Source organism: Leptonychotes weddellii, chromosome 5, assembly GCF_054177405.1.
Source record: "Leptonychotes weddellii isolate Sample4059 chromosome 5, ASM5417740v2, whole genome shotgun sequence".
Taxonomy (NCBI): Eukaryota; Metazoa; Chordata; class Mammalia; order Carnivora; family Phocidae; genus Leptonychotes; species Leptonychotes weddellii.
The window spans coordinates 27,602,178-27,625,980 of NC_138373.1; the positions used below are offsets into that span (position 1 = coordinate 27,602,178).

Below are 23,803 nucleotides of genomic sequence, written 5' to 3' on the forward strand. Positions count from 1 at the left end.
TGCCAGGCTTCACCGTGGGTGTCATTTCAGACCCCAAAGCAAACGGGGCCAATTCTGCCCTGCAAGTTCCCATATGTACATGCGCATGGGGAAGAGTGTGTGAGGGCGAACCTACCCGCGTGTGTGTGTGTGTATTTATGAGCGTGTGCTTATCTGTCACACTTGCCGTCTTCCCTGGCATAAACCAATCTCATGATATAGCAATTTGGAGGAGCTTTTTAAAATCAATTTAAGGAATACCCAAGGCGTTAGTTCGAACAGCCACTTTATGGCATAACTCTCAATTTTCAAATGAAATATCTACCCTTCGTGCCAGCAGTGAGAAATTGCTTTACATTAAAAACAACAACAACAACAACAACAAACCTTCTGAAAATAAATCTTCAGAGAAAGGACTGAATGATTTAAGTCACTTTGCACATTACAAAATGCTTCTGTAATGATTTCATAGGCCAAGTTTCAGCTAAGTGAGAAATGAAACAGGGACTGCCTGGGACGCAGGCCTGGGCAAATCAACAGGGCAGGCACGGCAAAGAACCGAATCTGTCATGTCCAGAGGACCCAGCCCACCAAGTGTTTATTTTTCGGTAATCCCTTTAGAAGGCGCCCCTCCTCCCCAAGCCGGCTGGAAATCCTCCCAGCAACCACACCAGAATGACCATCGGTGCTTGGACTGAAAGGCGTTGGTGTCTGGAGAAAGACTATTTATAATTTGAGCAGCTAGACAGAATGCCTTTCCCTGGGGGAATGCCGTGCTGTCAGCCCTGATGAATGGAACGCCCTTGTTTCAGTGCCTTGATTTCTAAGAAAGCTCGAGCCTTCCTGCAAGGGGCAGCATTAGGCCTCCTCACAAATTCACCACAGTGCCTGTGACGCGTACACCGACTTCCGAGTTTAGTGCTGGGTCATTGTGGCCCCCTCACCAAGCAGGGCTGCCTCTCACGAGAGCTGGAGGGAGAGGGGGAAGGGATGAGCTTTAGAGTCAGAAGTTCTGCATTTGGGTTCTGCCAACTCGCTGCTTGTGTGACTCTGGGCAAGTCACTGAGCCTCAGTTTACTCTTCGGAGAAATGGGCAAAACAGACCCTATTAATCTTAAGGTTAAGGATCAAAGGCAGAAGAGGAATGTCCAAGCATTTTTAAGTATAAGCTAGAAGATCCTGTGTGCCGGAGAACAGCTGTCCCACACGGATACTTGACTGCTCATGGCCTCTTGCTTGGTTAGGGAGGATTCTCCTTCCCTTCCATGCAGCCCTAGAAACTCTCTAGAAATCGAACACCTGGGGAATGGGGAATTCTGAGCAGATTCTCTGTCCTTTCACCAGAACACAATGAACTCCTAAACCATAGGTGTCCTCTTCTAGAGGTCCATGTGAGAGCCCGAGGGCTCCAAGGACAGCCACCAGAGCTGGCCACTCACCGGCTATCCTCTGCATCTTCATGCGCCTTGCCTGGATGCGGCCCTTGGCCAGGCGCTGCTTGGCAATGATGCAGCGGATGTGGTCCGAGAACACGAAGGTGGCCTGGAGGATCGGGAAGGGCTTGGAGTGGGGGCTGGACGCAGGCTTGTGGATGGTGATGTTCAGGGCGCGGCTGTCATCTTCCACGCCGGTCACCTGCATGTCCTATAGAAGAGGCCAAAGAAAGGGTGGTCGTGAGGTTTAGGAGGAGGGCAGCGGCTTGGAAGCTGTGGGGTCTACATCTTATCAAGAAAGGAGTTCCCCAGGGCACCTGGGTGGCTCAGTTGGTAAAGCGACTGCCTTCGGCTCAGGTCATGATCTGGAGTGCCAGGATCGAGTCCCGCATCGGGCACCCTGCTCAGCGGGGAGTCTGCTTCTCCCTCTGACCCTCCCCCCTCTCATGTGCACTCTCTCTCTCAAATAAAAAAAAAAATTTAAAAAAGAAAAAAAAAAGGAGTTCCCCAAATTCACCTTGGCTTTTGCTCTGAAGGAGCAGCCTCCCAAGCCTGAGTCAAGGATGGGCCCACACCAGACCAGGCCTTTCGGAGAGGACAGGCAAAGGGAGTCCATGCTGGCTGTGAGGGCTGGGACCCTACTCACGAGGACCTGAGTAAGCTAGTGAATAAATGGGTGCCCCAGCCTCATCAAGGGGCCATGGGGGCTCGGGCGCCTGGGTGGCTCAGTTGGTTAAGCGACTGCCTTCGGCTCAGGTCATGATCCTGGAGTCCCGGGATCGAGTCCCGCATCGGGCTCCCTGCTCAGCAGGGAGTCTGCTTCTCCCTCTGACCCTCCCCCCTCTCATGCTCTCTGTCTCTCATTCTCTCTCTCACAAATAAATAAAATCTTAAAAAAAAAAAAAAAGGGGCCATGGGGGCTCAAACAGTCAGACTCCAGCAGTTCTGACTTCTGAGAAATGACAGATAACAAACCAAAATGCCTATGGCCATCTGATGTGATCTTAGATATATTCACGCATCTTCTGACCAGCTTCTTCCTGGCTTCTCTTAAGGGGGCATCCCTGGCACCCATTTGTATGTGTCTGAAGAATTCCTGGTCCCTAAAGGAAAATGCTAGCCCCGAGAAAGGGATAGGGAGGACCATTTATCAGGCATGTGAAGAAAGCTGCATTTCAAAGGTGCGGAAGAAAGCTCGCGCACAGCAAGTGTGCTAAGGACGGATCCCCTCTAAAACCTCAGAGTGGATTCTGTGCAAAGAATCTGCTTCCCACAAAAGTTTGAGGTGACGCAGGATAAAGGCATGAGACAGGAGGCAGACGCGAAAGTCGGACATGCTACAGGAGCTGGGGAAAATGCTAAGAAGGCTCCCCAAGTGAGATGGTTGCTGTTTGTAGGCGTTAAATCTGGCACAGACTCTTTGGAAAGAATATCTGCCTCGGAATGTTGCGGTCGGGGATTAGATGAGATATTAACACATTTAAAGCGGAGAACCTGGCACACAGAAATGGCCTGACAAATAAACAGTAACTACTGGAAGGCGACCAAAAGGAAAGGTTTATGTGCCTTTCATTGTCTGATGGAGGACATGTATTAATCCTTTGAGGGAGAAAAACACTTCCCTGACACTAAATTCTAAAGGAAATTGATCCTAACTCTAGATAAATAAGAAGCACTAAGTCATCTAATGGACAACCTCTTACACGGGAGTCCTTTTTTTAAGTGAAAGATTCTTCATATAGTTTCTCACATCACCCTCTGTAAAAGACATTTTTTAAGTGGAAAGATCTGGAAAAAGAGGAGCTTGGGGAAATAGCATCTTCAAACACGTGGGCGGCTCCCTAAGAGAGTGGGATGCTGCCAGAAGGTCACACTGTGCAGAGGTGGACATGGGTCGGCCTAAGCAAGACCTTGCCAGCAACCAGAGACCACCCAGCAAGGAAATGGGCTGCCTCAGAGCAGGGCACCCCTCAGGCCGGGGAGAGTTGGCTGGACGCTCAGGGACTGGGGGTCCTGACAGGGGACAGGAGCTGGAAGGCTGTCTTCAGCACTTCTGGTTCTTCACTCCCTTCAGTTGATGAGCTGGCCTAAGTCACCCATCAGACAGGCACACATTGAGAAAACCCAAGTCCCAACTTGGTGTTTGGCAGTTTAGAGCCCATCTCTGCTTTCTAGAAAGGGGGTGAGGACAAGGGGACTCTCGTGCATTGCCGGTAGCAACAATCACTTGAGAGAGGAATTTGGCAGCATCTATGAACACCAAAAATAGGCACACCCCAACTTCTTGATAGCCGCCAAGGGAAACCCTTGCTCAGGAAGGAAGGACGGTTCTGTTCATGGCAGCACTGTTTGTAAATGGCCACAGCCACAGGGAACTAGCTAACTATGCCTTGTATGGTCACGCAGCAGTTAAAAGAATACTAGTAAGTCTGCATATACTAACATGGTCAGCTCTAAGACATCTATTGAATGAAAAAAAAGAGTTTAGAACACGTTCAGTGTGACACCATAAAACACACACACACCCCCCCTCTCAAATATGTGTATACAATGTTTATAAAGAGTACATGTAGTTGTATTTATATGTGTATTTGGCAGAGCACCAGCTCTGGAAGGACCATACTGACAATGCAGGAGAAAGTTTAAGAATTGAGGGTTTGGGTCAAAGAATACTTGACCCTTGTCTGTGCAGTATTTCAACTTTTTTTCAATGACAGTCTGTTCACGTATTCCTTGTATCCTCAGAAATTAACTGTAGAGATGATTCTTGTGTGTGTGTATGTTCGTACAGCCAATCAAGAAGAGCTTCCAGAGTCCTCAGCTGTCATACCTGCAGGAGGCCTGCAAACTTGACGACGCCCCAGCCAAGCCTGGACACATCGGGCTCCACTAAGCTCATCTGGTAAATATCGACAGCCAGGAAGCGCTGGACCATGCCGCCGTCCTTGGTGATCACGGTGCACGCGATCAGGTCGCTGTTGTCTGGGGAGAGGGAGAACAAAATGAGGCGCAGTCTGGTGGCGCAGCCTGATGGAGACAGGCTCACAGGCAGACTTGCGTTCTGGTGGGCAGCAGAGTTTGGTCAGAGCCGAGGCTCGGAGTCGCATACCCCTGGGACTGAGTCCCTCCTCTGAGTCATACTGGGCAACTTTTTTTTTTTTTTTTTGGTAACCTTTCTGGGTTTCACATTCCTCATCTGGTAAATGGGGATAATGCCCACCCCTCTCAAAATGATAACTGAATGAAGTACATAAAGCATTAGTACATTTACTGCACATGAGGCGCTCAAACTGTAGCTAAAAAACCAACAAACGGAGAATCCCTGTTAACATTTCAGTGCTTCCTTGCAGACAAATGGCGGTTGACAGTTGTGGTGGTATTTGCCTAAATTAAGCGAAGACAGGAAAACAAGAGCCCTTGCTTGGTTATATAACCATCAAGCTTCCAATCTTGTGTCTGGCACCTTAGATCCGAGCTTTGCACTAGATGGTGTGTGTTCCTGGGCAAGGCATTTGGCCCCCCATGAACTACAGTTTTCCATCTGTAAAATGGGAATAATCTCCCTTCTCTTGAGATGTTTGGTACTTTAAATGAGAACAGATTGGTAAAGCATTTAACCTAGAATCCTTACTGTCATCCTTCTCTTACTTGGAAATTATCCCCAAATTTGATATCTAATTTAGTGCCTATCCTTGATGCCTTTGACATCACCAGAGTAACACAGGACCATGTAATCTATGGTCTGCTTCGTATTTCCTCCAATGGAATCCTCTGCCCCATGTTTGGGGGGAAAAAAAAAAGCCCAAACAGGAAATAACCTAAATGTCCCCAAATAGGGGAAAAAGTTATGATTTTTTTCCCCCATCACATGCAAAATTATATACCCATTTAAAAAATATGTTTAACCAAACTGTGAACAGTGGTTGCCTATGGAAAGGGAAGTGAGAATTGATGGCGGGAGTGCATGTATGGGGTGGGGGTATCAATGGGAGAACTTAAATGTTTGTACCATATACCACTGTATTCCTTGAAATTATTTTACAATGAGAAGGTACTCAAGATGTACTTTTGAAGTACATATTAAAAGCCAGGGGTGCCTGGCTGCCTCAGTCAGTACAGCATGTGACTCTTGATCTCAGGGCTTTAAGTTCGAGCCCCATGTTGGGTATAGAGATTACTTAAAAATAAAATCTTTTAGGGCCACCTGGGTGGCTCAGTTGGTTAAAGAGCCGACTCTTGATTTTGGCTCAGGTCATGATCTCAGGGTCCTGGGATAAAGCCCCGTGTTGGGCTCCATGCTCAGCAGGGAGTCTGCTTAAAGATTCTCTCCCTCTGCCCCTCCCCACTCAAGTGTGTTTTCTCTTTCTCTAAAATAAGTAAATCTTTTTAAAAAAAATGAAGCACATATTAAAAACCCAAGTTCAATCCTATTTGCAAATAACAGCAATGACATCGGAAAAGACATTAAAATTTGAAATGAAGGATAAAAGCTGTATTATTGTGATTTTGCTATGTTAAAAAAAAAAAAAAAGTATCCCTACAAAGAAAATACAAGTGCAGAAAATAGAACTGAAACATTAGAACTTTCTGATTAGAAGAATGGTACGTGGGCTTTTTTTTTTGAAGCAGCTTTACTGAGTTATAATTTATATACCATAAAATGCACCCATTTTTAAGTGTACAGTTGGAGTTTTAGCAAATTTACAGCTGTGCATCACTGCATTCCAGCTGTGGGACACCTGTGTCACCCCAGTGAGTTCTGTCGAGAGTGCTGTAACCAAGTATTTGACTTAAATGTATTGGTGGTGGGTGGGTCGGGGAGGGGAGGGAAGGTAACACAGACAGTAGAAATCCTGGCCCCAAACGCAGGTGATGACAAACCTGGGCTCAGGTATTCCCCAAGGATGCCCCCCCCCCCATTTTTACTTTTCCTCCAGATCTACAGAGGATAGGTAAGTCTCCTCTCTCGGCACCACCTCCCCAAATACAGCTCAGTTTAACGCTCTGAAGGCTAATCTGTTTGGGACTGTGGCTTCATGGGGATGTCTTCCGGTGTACCCTCTGGGCTTTTAATAAAGCTTCATGCTCCTGTGTGTTCTCCCCGGGGCAAGCCCGCCTAGGACGGCCAGCAGCCCCGTGGCAAACACCAGCACCAGGCAGGATTAACTCTCTGCGTGGTGCTTTCTCCTTATTCTGTGGCAGGAATGTTCCTCCCTTTCCCAACGACCCAGCCAAGGACCTTAAAAGATTTCTAAAAATGATGTCATCCAGAATGTCCGGTGAGTACCTTACTGGAAGATAGGTAACGCTCTGTATTCAGAAGTGAAGCCAGCCTCTTCACTCTTACCAGCATGTTCTCTGGGGCACATGGTTTATTCTCTTTACTCAGTACTTAAAACATTTTCCTCAATGACAATCTTTTACCTTTTTAAATAGAAAACAAAACTATAACGGATGCTTTTTCTTTCCTTTTTCCATTTCTCTCCCCCGCTCCTCACCTTCCCCTCCCTAAGCAGTCCTCCTAGGATTTCTTCTCTCTTCCCATTCATAGAAGATATGCCCCTGAGGGTGTGACCAGGGAAGGCAGGGAGGCCATGGGTGTAGGTGGCAATGGGGTTTGTAGGTAGGCAACCCCCTCATAAAGCCCGGGGGCCTTAAAGGCTTCGGGGGGGGGGGGCGGAAAAAGACCCACCATCTCCACCACTAAGAACAAAAAAGGAAGGACAAAACCCCAAAGCAGAACAACTTTCAGAAATGCAATTGAGAATCAAACCCCCATGAGGGATTTCATAAGAAAACGAAAATGCAAGCGTCCCCAGGGAGCAGTCCCCAGGGAGCAGGGAGGGAGCCTCTGGCTTTTCAGAAGCTTTGGGGCAGTTGCGGGGGGAGGAGGGGAGAAAGGAAGCTTCCTCCTGGGAGACCAGGGAATTGTCCTAGGCACTACCCTAGGGAATGCTGGTTGGGGGGGGGGCGCTCATCTGTGGGCCTCTCGGTGTCATCTCTGGGGAACTCCTTCCCCACCTCAGCCCTCAGCTGCTCCCACGCTGGCTATGGACATTCCCTGTGTGGAGCCCTGGGGACAGGGGCTGTCTGCTCATCTCTGGACGGCCATAATGTCTTGGGTGGAGGAGGACCCAACGGAGAGCTGCTGAACAGAACCCAGTCCCACCCACAGTCTACTGCTATGCCAGGCGCCCTGAACTTCGCTCCAAGACAGAGGAGCCAGGCCAGTGCTGAGGTACCAGGAGGGACGTGGGGACAAGGGGAGGACTTCCACAGTGTGAGGGAATCATGAGCCTCCCTGCCTGACTCCCAGGAGTGGACTGTGGCCTTGCACACTGCCACTGCCCAGATCCCGCTGCCCATCCGAATCTGCAGGGTCCCTCCCCCATCAACTTTACTTCAAAAGGGGTAGGGCCTAGGATTCTCGTTTAAAAATTTACAGAAAATTGCCAGAAGACAATATAGGAGAATATCCATATGCTCTTAGGGGCAGGGAAGGGTTTCTTTAAAAAGAAGTAAGAATCAACACATACAAAAAAATAAACACGAGACTGGGAAACTGATTACATCAAAATTGAAACAACGCATATATAACAAATGACTTTACAGACTCAGTGAGATAACTGGAAAATATCTCTAAGAGCCAAAGATCTCGCAGTAAATGTGAAGGACTCCCACAGGCCATTCACAGATAAGAGAATGGAGACAGCCAATGAACACACACGAAGGTGCTCAACCTCACGAGAAAACAGGAAAAAATTTAAACAAGATCTCAACCTTCTACCCGTCGACTGGGAAAAAGAAAGGTGTTGGTGAGGACACAAAGAAGCCGACATTCTCAAACACTGCTGGTAGGCGAATAAGCTAACATAGCCACTTTGAAGGGTACATTAGCATTGTTTATTTAAACTGAAACTTCCACACCATATGACCTGGCAAGTGTAGTTATGTTCCCAAGAAAACACACACAAAGGCCAAGAGACGTGAACAAGGATGTTGACAGCAGGATTTGGGTCTACAGTGACCCAAATCTCCCACAACAAGGGAAAGCCTAAAACAAAACAAAACAAAACAAAATCGCACATGTCCATTCAGTGCAAAACCAGCGACAACAAGGAATGACTTAGATCTCTGGCTATTCCAACACGGTGAAGCCTCAAGGATATACTGTGGAGTGGAAAAAGCAAGCTGCAGTATGACACGCACAGCAGAATGCAATTTGTATAAAATCAAGCCTCACAGAACCAGGCTGCCTATTTTCTTTTTTTTTTTTTTAAAGATTTTATTTATTTATTTGAGACAGAGAGAATGAGAGACAGAGAGCATGAGAGGGAGGAGGGTCAGAGGGAGAAGCAGACTCCCCGCCAAGCAGGGAGCCCGATGCGGGACTCGATCCCGGGACTCCAGGATCACGACCTGAGCCGAAGGCAGTCGCTTAACCAACTGAGCCACCCAGGCGCCCCAGGCTGCCTATTTTCTACAGGTTCCTGCATGTGGGTGTAAAAGAGAAAGTTAAGAAAATGTCTGGCAGGGTACATGGTGATCACCTTTTTGGAGGGGATGAGGTGGGATTAAAGGTGGGGGGGGTCAAGGTCATGAGAGTTTAAATGCAATGTTCTGATTTTTCAAAGGAAAAGGAGGTGTGTTATCTGTGCACTTACAATTAAACAAAGAGAAAAGTGAATCTCTTTCCACACTCCTACACAAAGGGCCTCAGGTCCTTCTGGGGCCCAGCAGGGCTGGGAAGCGGCGCTGAGCTGAGCTGTTGGCCAGCCGGCTCTGCCTGATCTGGAAGGCGGTGGCCATCTTCACGAACAGGGTGACGGCGGGAAGCTGGGTCTCTCCAACAGCACCTCTTGGTACACAGGCATGCACATTTCCAAACTGGCCAGACGTGTGTGAGCTGAAAAGCTCTGGCAGCAGGTTCAGCAGACCTGTGGGGGTCAGGCGTTGTCTTAGGGAGCCTGAGAAGAGTGGGGCTTGGACCCACCTCAAGGGCCTCGGGCCACACGACACCGTGAAGACCAAGTCTCCACACCCTACAGGCAGAGCAGATGGGATGTCTCCATCACACCCCAGGACCCCGGAGGTGTGGCATGCCCCCCAGCGGAGCCTCACTACAAGGAGAGAGGACACGTCCCTCCTACTCCCCCAGCACTGCCTTTTGTGTCATTTATTTGAAAGGGAGAAGATTTGCCATTTTATTTTATTTGGAAGTATTTAGATTGTCATTCTCTTTGAATGCACAACACATTCCTATGCTCCCATTTAAGAAGGTGTGACATTTTTTACAGTGGGTGATAAGTCTCCCCTGTAGTCCCCGCCAGAGGCAACTACCATCCAGTTTCTTGGCATCCATCCCCTGTGCATTTCTAGGTGGAGCTATGTTCTCCCCGCCTTGCCTATCAACAAAGGGTAGCATGCCATCCGCTCTGCCTTGTGCTTTTTTGCCACCTAACCATGCGTCTTGGTGACACATTTGCACACAGACCTGCCTCACTCTTGGTCACAGCTGCACTCTCCCACTGGAGGATGACTCTCAGCGACTGAACAGCTCCCCAGCTGAGGGCTACTCAGGTTAAGCTTTTGCTGCAAGAGACAAAGGAACCACCTTGTTTGTACACGCATGTGGGAGTAAATCTACGGCAGCAAAGTAGGGCTTGTGCTACCTTCTTCTCTTGAAAGCACTCACGTTTTGCTAAAATAAATTTATTTTAAAAGAAAATGTCAGGGGCGCCTGGGTGGCTCAGTCGGTAAGTGTCTGCCTTCGGCTCAGGTCATGATCCCAGGGTCCTGGGATCGGGTCCCACATCGGGCTCCCTGTTCCGCGGGAAGCCTGCCTCTCCCTTTCCCACCCCCCACCCCCGGCTTGTGTTCCCTCTCTTGCTGTCTCTCTCTCTGTCAAAATAAATAAATAAAATCTTTAAAAAAAAAAAAAAAAAAGAAAGGAAAATGTCGTATCATGACCATGAATGAAAAACCAGAATTATTTACTATTAATAAAACAACCACGAAAACAGATTAAGACCCTTTCTGTTTTTAAACTGTAGCTGAAAGCGGACTCTTTTGATAAAAAGAGAGAACCAAGAGTTAGAGAAGTTCTAAGACAAACCAGAGCCAATCTGAGGCCTCCCTGATGTAATCGAAAGGATCAGAGAGGCACTGAAACGGGTTTTCTTATGAACCACTCTTTCTTTCCAAAGATGGCCAGAGCAGTATCTCCCGCCTTACGCGCTCTTCCCATCAAGTGCTGGGGTCCTATCTCCTGGAACCTTGGTGGGCCTCTGTGATTGCCTAGACTAATGGAGTATAGTCGATGTGATCCTATGTGGCTTCTGAGGCAAGGTCACCAAATGCTCTTGGAACCAACACCCACCATGCTGTACGGAAGCCCAAGGAGCCACGGAGACACGCGCAGGGACGACGCAAGACCTCAGGCCCAACTTGCCAGCCCCCAGTTGATGCCACGTGGAGCAGAGATGCGCTGCCGCCGCCACGCCCCACTGGGCAAATTAACAGATCTGTGAGCAAAATGAATGACTCTAGATGTTCTCAGGCACTACATTTTAGGGTGGTTACTCAGTGACTGAGAACTGCAAAAGTGATTGTTGCAATTTACTGTATTTTAGTGCTGTACCCAGGCACACCTGAAATGTTAAATTCTTCCAGCACCACCACGTCATGGAAGACTAATCTGGGGAAAGAGCTCAGGGCTGGCCATCTGGAATGCAGAAAAGGTTCTCCAGTGTTTCGTGGGAAGAAGGGAAAGGAAAGGCAGCCATTTTCCAACAACAGGTGAAGGCGTTGACAGAGAGGAGGAGGAAAGGAACAAGCATGAAGGAGCCATCTTACCATGAAGTGCAGAGTCTTACCGCGAAAAGCATCCTGGGCTTGCAGCCATGGGACCTGGGTTTAAATTCCAGCTCTGGCACTAACAACGTTGTGACCCTAAAGCCACTCCCCTTTCTGGGTCCTGGGCTCCTCCCTTATGAAACTGAGACCCGAGCCCAGCGGAGCCGTCGAGCGGACTAGAGAGAGGCCCGGAGCCATGCCACTTGCAGAACCCAGGGTGTGTCATGGGACACAAGCTGTGTGGCCCTCCCCAGCAGCAGCTGGAGCTTGGCAGCACCCTGACTTTCTGGAGCCACGACTCTCTACTCAGAGCCCTTCTGCCCGAGGCAAAGTCATGCTTTCTGAATGCAGGCTCTAGACTAAGCAAGGCTCTTCAGAGGGAGAAAATGAATCATGGTTTTTGGTTGTTTCTCCGAACTCCTGTAGGGTCATAGGTAGGTGAGCTACACAGGCCCGTGGCCTCTCCGAGGGGCCCCCGCCCTGACCCCTCATCCGTGGTTGTCCCACCCACCTTGTCCCTCTCCACCACATCGACCAACTCACCCCCGACTGTGCCCCAATGCCCGCCAGGTCCCAACATCCCGTCCACCCCTGCCTTCCTAGTTGAGGCCTGCTCCCTATCTAGACGTAAGGCCCCGGAAGGCAGGGCCCCGGCCAGTCGCTTCACTGCTGTACCCCCAGGAGGGTCCTGGGCAGCACCAGGCACATAAGTATCTGGCAACAAGCCGGAGCGACGCTAATATCTTCTGGTCCTCTTGTGTGGAGGCAGAGGACTTCCCAACCACTGTCATTCCAGCCCCCGGGCTGAGGCCTTCCTCCACGGCTCCCTCTGACAGGCTATAGCTCATTACTGAGCGATAAATGGGGCTGATTGACTTTTGCTGGATTTAAATAATCCCTTCATAATAAAATATGGATGCCAATACCGTAATTTAATTCTTGGCGTTGGTGGCTCCAAATGCATTTAGAAGCGAAGCCTTTATCCTTACAGTGGGATTTCTAGGCCAGCTGAATTTCCAGAGCTTTGAAATCCGATACTCTGGGCTTTAGGGTCAATTCTTGGAACACCACCACGGCTGGAGTTTAGATTAGCAAATCTAACACTACCAAGTCTCCCAGGCACATGCTGTCAACCAGAGGTCAGGAAGGACTTAGAACAGGATACCTGGATTCCCTGAGAAAGGCAGGCCACCCTGGGATTCCTCGATACTGGGCCCATCATGAGACTTCACAGCTGACAGGAGACCAGGATTTCTTTGTGCACAGAAAGCCACATGACTGCTTTCGCAAGGAACGTGTGGTTCTGCTCTGTGTGTGTGTCCAAGCGAGGGCTCACTTTCTTTTTTCATTTTATTTTATTTTTTAAAAGATTTTATTTATTTATTTGAGAGAGAGAGACTGAGAGAGAGAGCACATGAGAGGGGGGAGGGTCGGGAGGGTCAGAGGGAGAAGCAGACTCCCTGCTGAGCAGGGAGCCCGATGCGGGACTCGATCCCGGGACTCCAGGATCATGACCTGAGCCGAAGGCAGTCGCTTAACCAACTGAGCCACCCAGGCGCCCGAGGGCTCACTTTCTATTCCAGGATCTGTACGTGTGCCGGGGGTTAGTGAGGAAGAAACTGTACCGGTCCGTGGGCCCTCGCAGAGCTAGCTAAAACAGCGGGATCTCGGACTCTCCCTGCAGTTGGTGGCTCTGTCCAGTGGGGATCTGGTGTCACAGCAGGCTTTGGTTCTCTACAACCACATGCCGAAAGATTGTCGGGGTACAGCTGGGTTTTTGGATAAAGGAGCCTGTGGATAAGGGATCCCAGTTTTATGACTGCAGCTGGCACCCTAACAACCTGTATGGAGTGCTTCTATATGCCAGGTGCTGAGGTCCCACCCGACACATTCCCGGGATCCTGTAAGGTGGGATCACTGATGGCACAGGACACAAATGCGGGACAGCAAGTAACACCCAAGGACACAGAACTGATAATGACACAGTGAGATAGGAATCTGGAGCGCACATGTGACCTGAACAAGCTGATCGTAACCTGGGGTCTAGTTGTCTGGATGGAGCCCAAGAGAGGACCGACCCTCGTTTTCCCCCAGAGAAGGGGGTGCACCTGACCTGGGCTAGCTCTTGAGGGCACAGGATGCCGGCTGGCTCTGGCAGGGGTAGAGTTAAATGGCCCGAGCTCTCAATAGGCAGGCCCCAGGGGTTCTGATCTCATGGTGGCTGACTTGGCTCCTGGACTGTCCTTGCCAAGTTTCCCCGCACCAACACTTGGCGGCCCTCTCCAGTGGCAGACCTAGGCCCTTCTCTAGCTTGGGGAAAAGCTGTTTCTCTTCCACCCTTGAGGGTTCCCCTTCCTGGCACAGACGGAAGATTCAGGCTAGGTGTTCGTGCCTCCCCTCAGGCTCTGTTCAGGAGCAGGGATATGGGGAGAGCAAGGCAGGTCGAGCCCAGGGGCTCCTGGAGCATCCAGACTCATAGACAGATGACAGCCCTTTGGAGCTGTCCGACACTCTGGGAATTGGCCTGTGTAAGACACAGAAGGTACTCTGTGGCAGTGAATAAAGCTCTGACGGTGGTTCCAGGGAAAGCCAGCCTGGCACGGCTCCCTGATGACAGAATGCAACCGAGGGAAGAGGCCGTAACTGGCCATAAGGCACGGCTGGGAAGCGACTGATGACTCATCAGGCTCCACTTGGCTCTCTGGGGGGGCTGGGGGCAGAGGCAGGCAGCCGCATGGCGAGGCGGTCAATCCAAAGCCCGGTGGGAAGGAGCAATCCATCTCCCGAACGCCACCGCTCCATCAACATCCACTACCAAAATGACAATGACAGCCGTCTTGAAGCGAAAGAAAGTTACTCACACAAGTTTCCTCGGGAGCCACCCCGAGGGCTTTGAAAAGGGAGTCTTGTCCCGGGGAGACAGGCACCATGCCCTGGTAATTTCTACAGACCCACTCGAGGAGGATGGTCTTGCACCTGCAACCCCAGCCCTTCTCGAGCCTGATGCATGCCAGGGGGAGACTCCAGGCACGGCCCGTGACGTTCTTTAGTCCGAACAGGAAAGAGACTCAATTGCTCCCACTTAGGGTGCAAATAAGCACACTCAATTAGGTTGGCTGTTTCTCCTAACAGTCAGATCAATCTTTTGAAGAAAATTAAGTAACCATTTCTCCATCAACCCACGGACAGCTTATGGGTTATTTGCTCCAAGTAGCAATCAATTACTTTGTCTTCTTTGAAGCTCCCTAAAGCTTTCCTTCCCAGCACAGCTTGGGGGCCGTTGTAAAGTGTGAGGCTTCCTGGATGGAGAGCAGGTCTTGGCACATTTCTACTGCCAGGCATAAGAGTCAGCTCCCTCCAAGAGGAAAGGGGAAAAAAAATGTACTGGTGCTGGTCCTCGGGAACAGTAATCAGGGACGCAGATACTAGGATGTGCGCTAGAATCCGGACGCCCAGGGAAACTGTGACCTAGTGCTGGCTCCAGGATTTCTAGAAACCCTAGAATAGGCTCATATTCCACTTTCCAGTTTTTTTTTTTTTTATTAAAGATTTTATTTATTCATTTGAGACAGAGAGAGAGAGAGAGAGAAAGCATGAGCAGGGAGAGAGGCAGAGGGAGAAGCAGGCTCCTCGCTGAGCCAGGAGCCTGATGTGGGGCTCGATCCCAGGGTCCTGGGATCATGACCTGAGCCGAAGGCAGATGCTTAACCATCTGAGCCACCCAGGCGCCCCACTTTCCAGTTTTGATGACCCTGGGCACGTGCCTTTGCTTCAGGTGCCTCATCAGTAGACCAGGGTAACAGAACGACTTTATAGCTCTACTTCGTGCTATGCATGCTGATGTGTTTAGGGAAAAGGGTACCGATGTCTGCAATTTACTTTGTGATGCATCAAAAAAAAAGAAAGAAAAGAAAGGGTTGATGGGTGGAGTAGATAGGTGATAAAACGAGTGGAGGAAAATGTGAGCAGGAGAATGCTGGCGTTAGATATAGCAGAAGGCTGGTCGCTGTACAATGCATTCAACTCGGTGGTATGCTTGACTTCTTTCAAAATAAAATGGTGGGGGGGAAACGGACCTATTAGGGTTGTCAGGAAAGTCACACAAGCCCACCACAGTGCCCGTGACACTGGGGGCCAGGCAGACGGTGTCTGCAAGGCGATTATTCACTCTGACCTTCTGTAGATCACACCTTGCATGATTACTACAGGATCTCCTCGCTGTAAAAACCTGGTTGGCTCCGGAGTTTGAACAGTGGGAGTTTAATGGGAAGAGTTTGGACCGAGGGTTACCGATGGCGCTCTCTCTAGCGATTCTTAATCTTGCAGAATCATAACATCGCCCCGTGGCTTCCAGGGCCAGCAAGGACGCTACATGGGTGCTGACTTTGTTGGTCTGGGTGGGTAAGTCTGTGATGTGTTCAATTGGCAATTATTCAAGCAATGAAGGGTCAGCGTCTTGGTGCCTGTCAATGACCAACTGGAGGGAAGGTGCTGGTGCCATTTTCAGACAGGGAAGCCTATGGCTCGGGGAGGCCAGCCCTCTGTCTCAGGTGCCCACAGGCTAGGGACAGTGCTGAGCGTGAGCTCAGCTCCATCTGCTTCCAGAAGAGGGGTTTTCCATGGTTACTTCCTTTCTCTTGCTTGAAAAGCACATGCCATGTCTAGTAAAATAATGTGACCTATTTTCACAAAGTGGCCAAGAAAACCCATCACATGTCTTCATCTCCCCCCACCCCCTTGAGAATTTCAAGAGTCTTTGTTCTTGGGAGAACAAAGAGTGAGAGTTTGATGTTTCTTGTTCCCTCCCGTCTAGACAGGTGCGGGGCAGCTCCCTGTGACTGGTCCAGTCCACATGAGGACTTTCTTGCCACTTGCCAAAGCTTTATTCCCCAGTCCTTCTTTGTACTAAACAAAGTTCACAGACAGACAACTTGGCGAAAACGTAATTACCAGAAACAGAATCCCAATGAGCAGCAATTCCAAGTAGAGCCTGGCATATCCTCTTATCAAGTGACACGCAGGCTGCCACCAGAGGTACAGTGATCTGATCTTTATAATGCCTTGGTGACCACACTTATCTCTACACCCGCTCTCCCCAGAATGCCACATTTGCATAGCACATTGCATAATTTCCTCTCTGCAAATGGCCCTGTTTAGCATGAGTAAATAAAGTTACCTAACTCTGAGACAGCCGAATGGAATACTTGAGATTTCCAAGAAAAGATTTGAATATCGAAGCTCTTCACTATGCAAGGCAAGACAGACTAACACAGAATTGGCTTCTGACTTTCAGTATTGCTCCCTCCTTCCTGCTACTCAGCAGCCTGGCAGCTGATGAAGGAGCCCATGTACCCATTCCACCCCCCCCCCCGATTTCTCTGCTCTGGGCCCCTCCACAGGATGTGGTCAGGTTGACCTGGGCTCGAATCAAGGCTCTGCCTTTCCCTTCCTTCTGCTGTTCCCCCACCTGCCTCTTCACCCAGTATTTGCCTGGTAGCTACGAGGTACCAGGCACTGGGTTATCTATCCCTGTGGAGGGATGAAGGAGGTAGACACATGCCTGCCCTGGGTGACTTCCTGAGCCTCATTTTTTCTCCTCATCTGAAAAATAGGCTCACCACTTATTTCATAGGGATCCTGTGAGGAGCATAGGAGATGAGGTACAGAAAAGTCTTGTGATTTTTCTCTATGAACCACTGTGTGGGTGCATTATTCTCCCCCCAGATAGAAGGTTCTTGAAGATAGGGCCAAATCTTCTCTTTCCCTTGATACTTCATCAGGAAAGTGCACAAGGTACAGCTCCTGGCCCAGTGGATTCTCCCTCCTTAGGCTGAGGGGGGAGGGGGTCCTCCTGGCAGAAAGCAGGAGCTAGAGCCTTTTCCCCAAGTATGAAAACCTGGGGGGTTTACATTGTTAACAACGCTAGGGAAGGCATCTGGGGGGCATCCGTGCACCCACAGATGCTGGCTAGACTTTAGGGAACTCTTCCAGTCAATGGCTCTGAGCTTGACCTTCAAGGCCTTTCCTGGGTGGGGAATGTTCTCTCTTGATAACATCCCACCCAGACCCTGGATCCAACCAGGCCAGTAGTGGAAGGAAAAAAAATGGATTTTGTAGATAGAATCATTTATACCCACTTTCCCCTTCACGGTCTCAGATTTTTCATTCAAACATTTCTGGGGCACTTTTCCTCCACGCTAGATCCTGTGCTTGACAAAGGGGGCCACGGAAATGGGCAAGACTTGCCCCTCGGGGGGCGCCTGGGTGGCTCAGTTGTTAAGCGTCTGCCTTCGGCTCAGGTCATGGTCCCAGGGTCCTGGGATCGAGACCCGCGTCGGGCTCCCTTGCTCAGTGGGAAGTCTGCTTCTCCCTCTCCCACTCCCCCTGCTTGTGTTCCCTCTCTTGCTGTGTCTCTCTCTGTCAAATAAATAAATAAAATCTTAAAAAAAAAAAACCCCAAAAAACTTGCCCCTCAGGAGCTCTTGCTCAGTGTGACAACTGACAAAGGCCATGGCAGGGGAAGAAAGGCTGCAGGCCAGAAGAGGGGCACCAACACAGCCTGGGCGTCAGGGAAGGCTTCCTGCAGGAGGCGACATTTTAACTGAATTCTGAAAGAAGCCAGAAATTGGCCTTTCAGGCCAAATCAAGCCGTTGCCCCTCTCTGGAGGGCTTGCAGGCTCCTCTGATACTTTCTGAGCCTTCCTGGCCTGGGACTAGCTTCCTGTTTTCCACTGATCCTTTGGGGTTTCCAGGCTCTGCATTATTTTGGTTGGAATGGCACGCATTTCTTTGCCTATCACTTGGGTCCTCCCTCTACGTCTGTCCCTTCTCTGGATGCTTCCTCTTCGCATCCCAGAGAGGCACAGCCTCCCGGTGAAGAGCACGGGTGAGGGATCTCGGCATGCTGCTGCCTAACCTCTGGTCCTCAGGTACCCCAGCCAGCAGATGGGGTGATAACAGCCCTTTCCCCATGGGGCTGCCATGAGGAGTAAGCAATACTCATAAAGTGCTAGAACAGTGCTTGGCACTTAGGAATCAGAGAATTGCTCTGAATTCGACTCAGCAAGAGCAAGCGGGGTTTGGTGAGAACCATGGGCTGAGAGCGCGAAGAATCCCAGCTGGGCACTTAGGAGGCTGCCAGGCCTCAGCTGAGGCAATTGACCTTTCAAGTTGGGCCCTCAGTTTCCTCCTCTCTCAAATGAAGAAGAGGTTGGGACTAAACCACACGCCTCTTTTCTGATGGGAAAGGTCTAAATTTCATACCAAGGGACACATTTATGGCCGTTTGGCAGAAATTAGTTCACAGAGTGAATGCTTACCGGCATAGCAGTCTGATTTTTAATTAGCTTGTGGGAATTCAGTATACTTCAGACATTAAAGTAAAATATGGGAGACCTCTGGTGGAGACAAGCCATACCTTTGGGCTTAAACAAAAGCTGTATACTTCACACAGCAAACTGCCTCCTTTACGTCTTTAATCTCTAGTGCTCAAACTGAGTATCAGTAAACGTTTGGCACTGGAACAACACTTCCAAAGCATATGATTTAAAGTGATACAGTTAATAGGAAATGAAGTCTTATCAGCCTAACTCTGTATAATCCAACGCACCCAATTGGATGGACAGCTTTACGTTACTAAGCTGTTTTAAGCCAAATAAGAATCGAGAATCTCAACTGTTTTTCCCTCTGAGTTTTCTTAAGAGTGAACCTGAACATGAACTATGCCATTAAATTCATGAAGAACAAAATAAGAAAGGGAAGTCATTCATTCATTCTACTTCAGTCACTCAAGGGGAGTGGGTCCTTACACAGACTCTGGAAGGATGTGGAGTCAGCAGAGGGAAGGGCATGTGTCATGAATCAGAGATGGGTGAGAACACGGTGAGTATGAGAACTTCTGTCCTTTGGCGGGGCTGGGGTATGTGGAACAAGGCAACGGGCACTGGTTGCCGGCGGAGGGGGGGGCGGGTTTGAGCCTGTAGAGGCCACGGGCTCATCAACAGGGTTGTTTATTAGGGTCATGCCAAGTAGTGTAAACAGATGTCCAGGAAATGGGAACTAAAGGAGCGTTGTCATGGCAACTAAAGGTTTTGCCTGTGGTTATTTACTGAAACTTCATTCAGGTCTTTAATTGGAAGTATATAATTAAGAGCCAGTCTGGGTCTTAGAGTACACATGAAAAAAGGGCTTACTAAGGACATAAAAAAATTAACAATATTTCCTGATCATGGTTTTTTTTTTTAATTGATTCAACAAATATTTACTGGTCTGTGCTTTGTGCCAAGCACAGTCCCAGGTACTAAGGATGCAGGGGTGAAAAAAAAGGCCCCTGCCCTATGCAGCTTACAATCCGGTGGATGCAGACCACAAATAACCAAAATAAATCTATTAGTAGGAATTGTGCTAACACAATGGGAAGGTAATGCTTAACCTGCTTGTACAGAAACTGTTTTCAAAGGTTCATTTGCAAATCCTGAGTTAAAAGAGGCTAGTTTCCTAAGTTCCATTTGCAAATCCTGCAAATATACTTTTCAAAGGTTCCACTTACAAACGTGTACCTATGCTAATTACAAATAATGACGGTTACAGTTTATCGAGCAGTTTTATAAGCGCCTGGCTCTGTGCTGAGCCGTCAGGACAATCCAAGGAAGAAGGTACTATTACCTGCAGGTCACAGACGAGAACACAGAGGACCCTGGCGGGGTTCCTGAATTGCCCAAGGTGGTGCTGCTGTGATTTTCAGTCAGGTCAACTCCCGGGACGCCAGGCAGGAGATGCCCAGAGTGAGTCAAGTCCAAGTTCCTCCACACACTTGAAGCCAACCCCCGGTAGTTTAGAAAAGACTCTGTGGGTCACACTCTACACTCAGTTACATGAATCAGGCCCGGCCGAGGACACCGAGTTTGACCTCAGGTCAGTGCTAAGACACAGCTGCCGTGACTTCATTTTGATCGGGCTGTGGGAACATCACTGCCTCCTGCTTTGCCGATTTCTTGGCAGAGGAACTCTGCCATCAGGGAAAGGTTACAGAGAGACAGAGATCTTGGCAGGACGGGAGGAAGAATAGGAGGCGGCGAGAAAGCCCAGCTCCTGGGAGCCCAGAGCCCCGCACACCTCCCCCCTTGGTACCGCGTGGCCAGTGCTGAAAACCCCCGTGCCTTCTTGAGCTTGGTGTTCAAAGCATGTTCTCAGAGCTAGGACGCCAGAGATCCAAACTTGTTAGGCAAAAGTGGAAGGAAAAGAAAAGGCAGGCATTGCCTTCTTTATGTGAAGGCTAGCCAGGTTGTCCACTAGAAAGAATAAAGCACAGGGCGCCTGGGTGGCTCAGTTGGTTAAGCTACTGCCTTCGGCTCAGGTCATGATCCTGGAGTCCCTGGATCGAGTCCCGCATCGGGCTCCCTGCTCGGCAGGGAGTCTGCTTCTCCCTCTGACCCTCCCCCCTCTCATGTGCTCTCTCTCTCTCATTCTCTCTCTGTCAAATAATAAAAAATCTTAAAAAAAAAAAAAAAAAAAGAAAGAATAAAGCACAGGCGGCGGAAGGAAGGGCCAGGCTGTGGAGGTCTGCCTGGACGCCGGGCGGGGGGGCAGAGGCAGCTCCCGGAGCCGGGCCTCTCTAACCCCCCATGACTCACAAGCCCCGCTGTTTCTACTGGCTGCCATGTGCTGGGTCCTTACACACGGTCCAGGCTCTGGGCCTCCACTTCCCCATCTGTAAACAGGGGGGCTAACAGCATTCAGCTCCCAGGCCCTGGGGAGCAAACCAGCAGAGAGAGGGTCAGTGCCCAGGAAACGGCACCGTTCCCATTAGCTGCTTCACCCGCCTCCAGGCCACAGATGAGGGCACTGAGGGCTCAGCAAGGTTAAAAACACGGGAGCCAGGATTCAGAAAGCTTCCAAAAACCTGCGCTTTTCCTGCTTCCTGAACTGAGCCCCACCTGCCTGCCAGATAGTGCTGCCCCAGAGAACCTTCTGCACTGACGGGAACGTTCTGCGTCTGTGCTGTCTGGCCCGGGCGCCAGAAGCCACCTGTGGCTACTTCAGTGAAAATGAAATAGAATGAAAAGGTTCGGGCTTTGTTGTGCTAGCCACAGAGGACTGCTGAGCATCTAAATGGGACTAGTGCAGCTGAGGGACAAGATCTTTAGTTTTATTTCATCTTAACGCTATTCTGGTTCACTGACCTCAAGATAGCTACATGCAGGTAGTGGAAACCAAAGAGAAAGAGGAGCCTGAGCTCTGTGTGGGGCTCTAAGAAACAGCCCCACTTCAACTCTGGCTAGGAGCTCAGGAGAGCTTGGTGACAGGAGGCAGCGCGACCCTAGGTGGGGGCGTGCTCCCTGATCTAGAAAGAATGGGATGCTCTGGCCATGCACACTCCTGGCCCTCAGCACACTCAGTGTGGGAGCCTTAGCGCCCGTGTGTCGTCCTGGCCCCATGGCCCCTGCAGGTCCGATGGAGGGACACGTCCCACACAGCTCTCTGGAGCACGAGGGATGACTATAAGGCGACAGGCACTACACCCTTTGCCTCACTTCTGGGTGGGGCCCCTCTTGAATGGCCTGCTCTCCAGCGAGGCCTCTGGGTCTTCACGGCCTGGGCGTCTCTGTGTCCTGGCCCCCACATGGGGCTGGGCACAGTGTGGGGGCAGGAAAGGTCCACAGAAGAAATGAGCTGTGAAGTTACTCCCACACACCTAGGACTTGGAAGAGACAATGGAAGAGGCTGCGAGGAAGACACATCACCTAGGGAGGTCCCCAGTTCTGCTCCTGGTGAAGGCCACTGAGAGCCAGGGGCCTCCAGGCACTGGGGTCAGCAAAGATTTCAGGACTCTGCACTCAGGGGTAGGCCCAGGAGACCTGTCAGAGCCCCAGCATGATTACAAAGGTTACATGGAGGCTCGGCGCTCATGGCTCTTCACCGAGAAGCTGCGTTGGGCCCACCCTCCTTACTGAGGAGCCTGACCTTTCTCCCAGGGGCAGGGGACTCCACAGAGACACAGGCCAGGATGGAGATACCTGGTGGCACCTGAGAACAAGAGGCTGACTGTCCCTGGGTCTTCCTGTCCTGGGCATGCACAGGCAACCTTCCCAGCATGCAGGCTCACCAGGCCCTTCCACAGAGAGGAAGCTGAGCAGGACCTGACTCTGACACTCTACCATCTCCCTGAACTGGCTTTTTTTTTTTTTGAGGGTAGACACTGAGCATCCTGTTAGTCACCGTTAAGAGGCCTCAGTTAAACCTTACAATAGTGGCTCCCAAACTTGGTTGCACATGGAATCACTTGGGGATTTTTATGTATTATTTTTTTTAAAGGGGAGAGGGGCAGGAGGAGAGGAAGAGAGAGAACCTTAAGCAGGCACGGGGCTCGATCTCACAACCCTGAGATCATGACCTGAGCCAAAATCAAGAGACGGATGCTTGAAGGACTGAGCTGCCTAGGCGCCCCGCACTTGGGGATTTTTAAAAGCACGGGGTGCCCTTTTAAAAGCTGGGATGCCCCAGCTCCCACCCTGGACAGTGTGATTTCACTGGTATGGGGCGTGAGCTGGGCACTAGGAATCTACTCCGCAGCAAAGCTGCAGACCACAGCCTTCCGGCATCGCCTGAGGAGGCCGGCACCCCTCCCCATCCTCCATCCTCCTGGTCCAGCTGCGGAGACACACTTGGCCAAGGCCACACTTGACCAACAAGCAGTTCAGCCTTGATGAAGAGGCTTATGCTCCCACTATTACAATGCAAGGAACTTGCAGCCCACTGCCAAGTCAAAACAAAACAAAACACAAAATCCCTTCCTTCATCTTATTCTGAGACACCGAGACACCAGGGCAAGATGTTTCAGGTCATCTGCAAAAGAGATGTCCAATGGGGCCAGAAAGCTGGTGAGCTTCTCAGGCGCAGGGAGGTTCGCTGAGAAAACACAGGTAAATACAGGAGGCTGTAGTCATGCCATCCCAGGTCTGATGGATTGCTTACAGCGTCCTTGGCAGTTAGCGAGAATAGCCGTGAACTCGGTCCTGTGTATCAGCACTCCCTGCCGTTAACGATTCAGGTAAAGACGTAAAATAATAGGGCAGGGCATGAAACTAATTGAGCTAAGCCTTCTAAAAATACTTCTGGTACATCAAATTCAAATGAAAGATTAACACACACAATGGAAATATTAAAAGGCACTTACAAGGGCCCCCAGAACGCAGTGAGGACGCGGAATCCGTCAGGGGTGAGGAGACTGATGAAATCTTTCAGATAAGGGAACTGGTGAGTGACATGAGGGAATATCCTTACAGCTGTGAATGTAAATCAGGAAAACAGCTCCTGGTTACTCACCCCGCTGGTCACACTGCCACGGCCGGCCTTCCGGAGGGCAACTTGGCAACAGGTATAAAGAAAACCTGCCAGCTGGGCTTGCCCTTGAACCTGTGTGTCCACTTCTAGAACTGCATGCTGCAGCCTCACAGAGATTCAACTACAGGGATGTTCAGACAGAGAGAGAGAGGAGGGGGAGAGAGGGAGGGAAAAGAGAGGCAGGAGGGGGGGAG

General features: G+C 50.1%; 1 protein-coding gene across 12 annotated transcripts in view; it reads right to left on the minus strand.

Annotated features, from left to right (window-relative positions):
- CLEC16A (C-type lectin domain containing 16A) overlaps positions 1-23,803 on the minus strand; it is a 194,689-nt gene that overhangs the window by 43,029 nt on the left and 127,857 nt on the right. For 11 of the 12 annotated variants that reach the window (XM_081820022.1, XM_081820023.1, XM_081820029.1 and 8 more), the window contains exons 19-20: positions 4,243-4,394; positions 1,419-1,623 (exon numbers count right to left, since the gene is read on the minus strand). In XM_081820022.1, the coding sequence (XP_081676148.1) occupies positions 1,419-1,623; positions 4,243-4,394 (357 nt within the window). Of the gene's footprint in view, positions 1-1,418; positions 1,624-4,242; positions 4,395-8,290; positions 8,467-23,803 lie in introns of those variants that run through there. The other variant, XM_081820034.1, reaches the window with a different exon arrangement.